Source organism: Pyrus communis, chromosome 16 (genome assembly GCF_963583255.1).
Source record: "Pyrus communis chromosome 16, drPyrComm1.1, whole genome shotgun sequence".
Taxonomy (NCBI): domain Eukaryota; kingdom Viridiplantae; phylum Streptophyta; class Magnoliopsida; order Rosales; family Rosaceae; genus Pyrus; species Pyrus communis.
The window spans coordinates 683,930-693,743 of NC_084818.1; the positions used below are offsets into that span (position 1 = coordinate 683,930).

General features: G+C 38.9%; 1 protein-coding gene across 1 annotated transcript; it reads right to left on the reverse strand.

Moving 5' to 3' along the window:
* Nucleotides 1-507: 507 nt before the first annotated feature.
* Nucleotides 508-3,122, reverse strand: LOC137721534 (uncharacterized). The gene is made up of 3 exons (XM_068460627.1): nt 2,149-3,122; nt 1,052-1,152; nt 508-963 (listed from the first exon to the last, which is right to left on the reverse strand). The coding sequence occupies exons 1-3, from the start codon at nt 2,998-3,000 to the stop codon at nt 858-860; spliced, it is 1,059 nt and encodes a 352-aa protein (XP_068316728.1). The 5' UTR covers nt 3,001-3,122; the 3' UTR covers nt 508-857.
* Nucleotides 3,123-9,814: the final 6,692 nt, after the last annotated feature.

Genomic DNA, 9,814 nt, shown 5'->3' on the forward strand with positions numbered 1-9,814 from the left:
AAGGGTATCGAGCCAAAGCTGGATTCTTGTTAAAAAGCACTTGGCTTTCTTCCTCGCCGACCACAATTTCTTCAAGGAACGAGAAGAGCATCCCTGGCACAAGTTATACCGATTAGAATCTTGTAGAGTTGCTTACCTACTTCGGCGACAGCATTGATGGGCACGGAAGGTTGGAAGTGAAGGCGGTGAGAAATGAGCGGTGGCCGGAGGAGGAGGAGGAGGAGCTAGTTAAAATGAAAAGAGAGAATCCGAGGAGGATGAAGAAGAAGCGGGAAAAGGGTGAGCACACAGCGGCCATTTTCCTGATAAAAAAAAATGGTTTCTTCTCGGCGTTTAGATGGATGGAGCTTTTGTTTACAGTCGTTTGCGACTTTTGAGCCCAATAGGCTTTCAATACAGCCAGAAACCAATAACATAGGCCCATAGGCCGATGATTATCTAAATTGATTGAATAAATTAAAGAAGAATTGTGAGCAAAAAAATACAGAGCCCTGAGCCGCGTAGAAGGAGAAAAGAGGTGTGCGTAATCATTTCCCATTTCGTATCGGTAGGTTTGCAAAACTTTCAAAACTACAAACTCCTTTTGGGGAAAATAGCTTCTATTATGACATTTGTTTCAGGCACCGTGATCATCGGCACCGCCATCTCGAAGCCCTGTGCGTGACCGAACCTCCTCCACTCTTTCGTAGAGGGAGATGACATGTTCAACTGAATCTTTGCACTTAAAGAAAGACCGCTGGTACCATCATATTACGTTGTTGCATTGCCGATAGTTAGCTCTTTCTGGTGCAAAACTCTTTTTCCGGTTTCTGGTCAATCAAGCTTTGTATTCTTTTTGGCTGTCCTTGAGACACTTCCTATGAAGCTTTCCTCCTTTTTTTACCATCTGTAGGAAGGCCTTTAACACATATAACAGAGGAGCCATGCTTCTCCAAATTTCTCGGTGTTCGGTTGAAAGGAAACCTGCATGACATTCAACAAGAGAAGAATAAATACCTACATGCAGCAACACAAAATGTTAAAGTCAGATAGTAGTTTCAAGTGCACTTGCCCTTTTCTTATATCTTTGGTTTTATTATCCGGCAGGTATTTGTCGAATTCTTCCCCTCCATCATTAAGATTATCTAGTGTGTCATTTTGCGGCTTCTGTCCCTGAACAATGAAGCAAGGGCAACAAACTTACATTTCTTAGTTTCATAATAACATGCACAGAAACTCTACGAATCTACGATTATGGCATCAAATTGCATGCAAGATGCAACATATCAGAAAAAACACAGATGAGTTTCTGTCCTGCCGTGATTCATGCTTATTTATGTTAAGCAACAACTGCATACTAAATTCAGAATTGGAACATAAAATTTAATCAATTATTCTACGAATCTACGATTATGGCATCAAATGCAACATATCAGAAAAAAAACACAGATTAGTTTCTGTCCTGCCGTGATTCATGCTTATTTATGTTAAGCAACAACTGCATACTAAATTCAGAATTGGAACATAAAATTTAATTATTCATCATAACAGTTGAATCAAAAACCTTTAGGTGGAGCCGGCTACATCCAAAGCATTTAAGGGGTGCGAAAACAGAAAGATTCAGAGACCATGGATGCTCTCCGAAGAACTTGCAGCATTGTACTTTACATGGCCTTAAAGCAGATATACAAATTAATCACCGTTACAGATGCATCAGTTAGAGTGCTATCCTTTCACCTTCCATACTGATAATTGTCATTAATATAATAACAAAGCGCAATGAGATTAACTGATTAGAACGCCTAACAACACAAATGGTAAAAGGAAGGAGTGCTCTAAATGTAACCAAAAGAATACAAAAGCCGGAGAGGTAATCGGGCACGTTAAACTTATCGATTTCAGTTTACCAAATTACTAGAAAAATGCCTAAACCACAAATATGAAACAACCATGAGCGAAAGATTAACTAGAAGATATATACAACTCTGTGAATTATGAACCAAGACACATGTAATCACAGTATAAGCATTTGCAGATGAAGAGAAAGCAATGACGATACTAAATCATTAAATCGAAACAGAAAAACACATGCAATCACAAGCTATAGATAGGAAGTAGGAACTATCACAAAATTAACAAATTAATCAAGACAGAATCTTAGTATCTTACTTCATGTGTGGAGTTGAGAGCTATACATTCATCCCCACCAGCTTCAACATCCAAAACCGAAACCTTAGCTTTCTTTTTGTCAATGTCATCACCAACATGTTCCTCATCAACCACTTTCCTCTTATGTCTCCCAAAGCTCCTCCCCTTGACCTTCTTCTCCCTAACTTTCCACACATTCTTCCTCCTAAACACCAACTTATCCGTCTTCCAAACCCCGCAGCTCGTATCGATCACCGTCACTTCGCTTCTCGAATACCCTTTCATCTCCCCCTTATCTTCCTCCTCCTCCTCCTCCTCCCCCTCACATTCCCCACCACCCACATTCCCTCCCCCTTCCTTCTTCTTCTTCTTCTTCTTCCCCACCAAGCTGCTGTTATCGGACGCCGACTTGTCGAAGGCATTTTCGACATTCCGCTCGCAGCCGGAGCTCTTCTCTTCCGCTGCATTTGCAGTGGCGTCGCCATTAGAGTTGCTCGAGGAAGCGACACAGACTCTGGGGTTTGCTTGCTTTCTAGGAATCTTTTTCCCAGAAATTTTAGAGCTTTCGTCGGCGCCGCCCATAAAAAATAGCTCCGACAGAACATTGCTCATCATCCCGATGATTGCCCCACTCTGGTCGTCTCGGCTGGGGTACGATGTTCCGTAGCGATTATCGACTCGGTCCGAATCCGGGCGAGTCGAATTTGTGCATGGTGAGACAACATTGGGATTCGGGAATTCCGAGGAAGAGCTTAGGTTTCGGGTAAGGAAGTTATCGAGGTCGGAACTCTCGCAGGTGGGGAAGCCTTTGTTGGACCGGAGCCGGTTCAGCCAGTTCGACCCGGACTTGGTCGCTGGCACAGAACAGAGCATTGCTGAGGGGGACGGATCTGAAAGGCCAGGTGGGTTGGAGCTCGACGGGCTTTGACTGTCGGGAGTTGCAGCCGGATATGGAGAGAAATAAGGTTTTCTGGGTTCGAATTCTGAAACCTTGAAACTTGAAACGACCGTGGCGGCAGGTGAAGTTGCTTTTACTTTTACTATCAAACATGAAACACGTGGGGCTTTGTAAGTACTATTTCATATGCCAAAGGTTTCGACTTCAAGTACGATCGTCACTTGATTTGGTCTCACTTCGTTGGATTTGTTGTAGACATGGTAATTAATTGCATATACTATCGTCTAATGTCATTTTAAACTCCAAATTACGTGGTAAGAGAAATGAAAAAAGTAAATATATTGACGAAATAGTTAAAAAAATTCATATCTTTAAATGTGAGAGATCATCAGTTCAAACTGAAGAGTGGGCAAGACCACACCAGTGAACGGATGACGTGCTTTGTGTATACAATCGGACAATTAAGCGCTTTGGTCATCCGTACCCAAGAAATTATCTTAACTCAACCCTACGTGAGAATACAGAAAGACCAAACCTTTGAAGTTATTTTAAGTAAAAAAAATGTTGATGCATCAAATACACTTAATGCACACTCTCAAATGCAGTCTTCATGTTCCCAACGTAACATTATGCATCTAAGGAAGCTTTTAACGGAAGGAATCCCTATTTAAAAAAAAAAAAAAAATAGGAACATCCTCGTGACCGTTATATTTGACTTTAATGAAATCCTATGGTTGAGATTCTGTGGCCTATGATTTAATCTCAACCATAGAATTTCTTTAAAGTCAAATCTAACGATCAAGAGGAGTATCCCTTTTTTTTTTTTTTTAAATAGGGATCTCTTCCCTTAAAGGGCTGATACATCTAAATCATATACTTAATTCATAAAGGTTATGAAGACCCCATCAATTAAGGGAATATAACTGCAATATGCATAATTAGTTGATATCAACCATGTATATCTCACACAACTAAGAATGCAGGGCCAAAATCCAAGATGGCTTCCCCATCCTTAATTTTCGTATTTGCATGATTTTGTTCTACTTGCTATCGAGTATCACCGTCAAAGAATGCAAAAGGGAGATCGTACAAGGTCGAGTCTATGAATATAATATGGTCTTATACGTGCATTATTAATGGCAGCTTTGGAACGTACTTCTACAGGAGGAACATCGTACATTCGATTTTTCGATAGACTGACAAGTTTTAACAAGGACGCAGTGTTTGTGATTTTTTAACTTGACGAAATTTCTGGACTCAAATGTTTGTCAACATTCTGAATTAGTGCAAGTTGATGTAGCTAGCCAAACGTTATGTTGGAATCCTCCGCCTGCCTGATATTTTTGTAATCCTTCAACTAGTACCTTGCAAGTATACTTAATTTTCTAAACAAAGATACGTGTATCATATAATGTCGTAAGAAAAATCGCCATCAAGCAAATAAAACCGCAAAGGTAATGAAATCAGAAAACCAACATGTGAACAACACAATTACATCTTCCAGCTAATTTGCCAAGCTAAAATCTTTTGATAGGTAAGTGAGAGCAATATCAACGTACAACATTTTGAATTTTTTCTCAGATTCAAACAAAATTTGGAATAGAATTGTTCATCAATTGCCTAAAGAGAAAAAAGAACACAACGGATATGAAAACCTCTGGTCGAACAAGCTGAATCCCATGTCATCATCGCTCTCTTCCCTTAGTCCTTCCTACAAATACAGAAACGGAAAATTTAGATAACAAGTATCATCCCTTACTGTCAAGGCAAGTCGAAGTTTGGAGACTCATAGAATATAACATACAAACTACAACGCTACCAGCCTATAAGTCTACAGAGGAAAGCAAATGCCAAAGCATCACAGTATCATCAAAACTATAATTCGAAAGTCCTCAATCATCAAAACTCTCATGTATCTATAATTAACAATAAACATAGTGAATAAAATATAAACAGAGATGATATTCTCTCCTCCTTCTCCTCGACTGCAGACATCTCCATCTATTTTGTAGCCTTTTATTGCTACAAAATATGCCATCATCATGATGCAGACATCTCCATCTATTTCGCTCGTCCAAGCCTAATGCACGACCATTTATGAGATTTTGCGGGCTATGTGCGAAATTTATAAAATGAGCCCTTCTTAGGATAATCTTGAAAAAAAAAATTGAATAATGTATTGAGACTAAAAAAGTAATACCGAAACAAACTCTAAACCTCACACTAATTATAGGTTTCTATATACCATTAAATGTATAGAAAACTACAAAATTAACCATATTATTAAATAATCAACAGCCAGTTCAATGGAATTTGTATCCTAGTTCTTCTGCACCTTGCCAATTAGGCCTCTGCCCCAAAACGTACGTATAGCATTTCTTCCGTTTATAAATTGCACACTGGCAAACAAATCCTTCAGAGAGTGCCATGAGACATTGAGCAAGGGCATCCTCCCGGTGATGGTGACATTGATGAAACCTTTCACCAAGACTACGAGTTGACAGAAGAAATTTTGTGGTGCACTTTCAGGAATTTTAGTTAGTACCTTTTCCGAATTTTTGTTAATTTGAGCCATTAGCCATTGCATTGGATCACGGCTGCCAATTAGTCTTATGTAAATCTTTTGAGTTTGTTTGTCGAATGAAGTTGTAGGGAGTACTTGAATCTCTGTGTGGTGTTGTCGTCAGAATGTGTTGCAGAAGTTGTATGAATGCATATAAATTATAATGTACAAATTTTCAAACTCATTTCATTCTCTTCCAGAACTATATATAAACAATTTGATGAACGTAAAATGTTGATATGCTCAATTCTTGATTGCTTCATTCTATTGTCGCTTAGCCTTCTTTCGGCGTTGAAAGTTCATTTTTACATTACCATGCTGCAACTTTCAGTACAAATTCATTGATGTTGTCATCTTTGTTTTACCCTACGCTAACCGACCTCATTCTCTTCCACAACTATATGTATGTATGTTTGGTCTCGTTTAGAGAGAAATGCAGCTTGGATTTATATCGATCGGGCTAATTATACACACTGCACACAAACGTACATCACCATGATAGTAGGAAGAGACCGAGAGTAAGTAGTATAAATCTAAATAACACTGGATAATAGCCAGTATCTTAATTTGTTCGACAATTACGTTATTACATTGTTACATTAATAAAAAGAGCAAAGGAAGGAAAGGCTCGCAATTCCAATTGGTATGTTTCAAATCAAATGTATGAGTTAGGCGTTGCCAGTCACCGGTGAAACCAAAGTTTCCACGTATATAACGGCTTGCACGTACAAAGCCGGAATTTCTTCAATACCAGGAATGTTGAGTACAATCTTGCATGTGTCTTCTTCCTCTTCATCTTCCTTGGTATATAACACCAAGTGACCTTGACTCGATTGCATCAAAACTTCACCATCATCTTCCATATGGGATATAGGCATCACTCACTTCACATCTGAAGGGAAAATCTCAGAGCGGATTTTTGCGAAAATAGTCCAAGATTGATCGACCCCATATTCCATCATCACCCATATGGTAAGGGCCGGCGTCCTCCAAGTCATGATGATTTGTAAGGCTATGGCAGGAAGTGTAAAAGAAGAGGAGATTTCCAATAGTCCCCAGTCCCGCATCTGTAGTATATCCTTTATGCCTAACAAAGGAAAACGAACGAAATTTCTCCTGTGCGAAATCAAAGGACCAGATTTTTGTTCCCTTGTTCCTTCTGTCATTCTGATTCCAATGTAGAGCTCCATTTAAGAAGCACCCTCGCCGACGGCTTTCTACCGAGGAAGCCTCGATGTGGTCTGCTCCCACAATCTTCCATGAACCCGTTTTGAGTGCAAAGATTGCAACCAGTCCTGGATCATCGGGATAATTAAAACCGCCCAAAAAGACCTTGTAGTCTTGAGTGGTGGAATCATAGCCAAGTCCATAATAAAGTGGATCGAAACGAAACAAATCAATGTCCGGTAACTTACGGGCTTTTCTGGTACTAGGGTTCCACAAGAGAAGTCTGATATTTTCATAGGATTTTGGATAGCATTCACTAGGTGGAGGGTCAAGTAGTAGGCAGATGAGGCCACAAGGGATGAATCGTTGAGACTAGTATCATCTGGAAATTCATCTTCAAGGTCTCTACATCGGCTTCTTATTGCTGCTGCAGACGCGGAGGCGGAGACGCCGGAGGCATCGTTCTTCTTCTTCAGTGATTGGTAGTCAACGATTTGGGGAAATCGAGATGGCGGATCCCGAAAATGATGGAAAGTAGAGGGGGACGTTTAAAGATGATCAAGATATTCTTATTGTTATCGTTGTAGTTGGTACGTCCTCGGTGCTTGGCGATGAAATCGGAAGTGGAAATTAAGGCGCGCCATGACTTGCATACACAACGGAATCGGAGGAGACATATGACTGGTAGCCATGAAAGTATCTCGACGATTATATCGTCGTTGGTGGAGGAGAAAATCGGCAATTTTCCATCGTCATCCGCCATAATTACTCAAAACGACGTCGATCTCTGTGCATGTGACTGAGAGAGCGGCTGAGGAATTGAAACTGGCAGATTCTGTTGCTTGTCTGAGACTCCTTGTAAATGCTTTGAAGGTTGCCTCAGTAATATGGTGAGAATTTCTTCCAACAAGCTGTGCCCAACCAAAAGAATAAAACTGTCAATATACAAAGACACTGGAGCTACTTGAAAACCATCACACGCTGACCCTACTAGTTGATCACCCAGATCCTCTCTGGATCTCTAAAAACTGAGGCAAAAGATCAAATGATTTGGACCGTTGAAAGTTGATCCAACAGTTACAAACAGAAAACTCATCTAAAAATTATAATAATTGTAGCCGTTGAATTAAATTTCAACAGCCCGAATCATTTGTTCCTTAGACTCAGTTTTTGGGGATCCAGAGAGGATCTGGGTTCCTAGTTGATTAATCAAAATTCTGGCAGTGATCAGGAGGTTGATCCCACATATTGCATGTAAAATCAAGTTAGCATGATCAACCTCAACCCAAAGCAGCTTCATCATATTGTTTAGTGTTGTTCCCTGAATTATTCACCAATTGCTTGAATTTGACAATCAAAACGAAACAAAAAACAAGCACTGAAATTCAATTTAACAGTAAATTATTATCAGGAGACAAAGACCTCGAGTTGGGGTTGAGAGAGACGATGGAGAGTCGGGGACGAGGAGGGAGCTCGATTGGATATGCATGCACCGCTGCGAGCCTGCCAATGTGGGTATCTCAGTGATGCGACTCTGAGAGAGACAGGATGTGTGTTGTGATAGGGGTTGAATCAAACGGTGGAGATTAAGGGGTGGAACTTAGGATTTAGGAAGATTTTAAATTTCGATTTTTGGTCAATAGATTTTAAAAGGCTTTTAAAATTAGTAAATTTGATAGACGAAATTTCTTACAATTTTTATATGGACTTTTATACTATGTTCGAATGATGCAAATAAATTTGAAATTTGATAAAAATTAAAATTTATAAATTTGAAATTTGAATTCATAAATATAAAAATTTAGAATTTCAGCATGGAGAAAAAAATTTAGAATTTGAGACCTTAAATTCTCAAGTTTAAAATAACAAATTTTGTATTCAAATTCAATTGTTCTTTTAGGTTAACCACATAAAAAAATTCACAAATTTTAAAAACTAAAATTCAGTCATTTCAATTTTCTTCATTTTAAAATTCATTAGTAATGTTAAATTTCGTCATCCAAATAAAGTGTTAAGAATTTTATATGAATGTTTAAAGATTTATGTAGATTTGGTTTATGATGTGTTAAGAATTCCTTTTTTTCCTCACAAATTTATAAATTATTATAGAATTAAAAATAAATAAAACAAAAACGCTTTCGAAAATAAATTTGACGTATATATTTTGGAGTAACCCCTATCTCCTCCCCAACATTCTCCCCCTCCCAATTCTTCTCTCAATAGATCTATTATTATGTTATAACTTATATCAAAATAAGTCACGTGTCACGCATGTGAAGCTGAATCAATGAGTAAATATGAAAAACCAAATAAGAAAGTTATAGCTTGGGTTTATATCAATCGGGCTGCGTATATACACCACACACAAATATACATGATCATGAAAGGAGAAATAGATCGAGAGCAAGTAATAAAAATTTAAATAACACTGGATAAGTCACTATTTTCATTTGTACGAAATTTACGTTACATGGTTACATCAATAAAAAGAGCAAGGAACTGAAAGGCTAACATTACCAGTTGGTATGCTTGAAATCAAATGTATGAGCTAGACTAGTTTCCACGTACATAACCGCTATCACGAATAGAGCCAACGATTTTTCCCTACCAGGAATGTCGAGCACAATCATGCATGTCTCTTCTTCCTCTTCCTTAGGTATGTATCTGACACATGTCAAATGTCTTAAGGGACCTATTTACATACGACGCTGTGCAATAACAGGGAACCCACCAACCAACAATGGACCTTCCAAACAGATGGGACAACGGACCTTCCAAACAGATGGGAAGATAGTGTGGAAGGATAGATATTGTATGAGCATCAAGGTCGTCAGTTTCGTCAGAGCCGATGCCAGGGGTACAACGTTGGATAATTTCACACGAGGGAAAGATTTACAATTTGAGTGTGTATAATTCAAGGTCTATCCTTTTGTACACGGATCAGGAGTTGGCGGACCAGTTTTGGAGTTTCGGCAAGTCAGTCAAAAGTTTTTGATAATGGCTAAGCTCAGCACTTCTGCTAAAGTTATGTTGTAAACACGATCAAATCTTCCAGATAA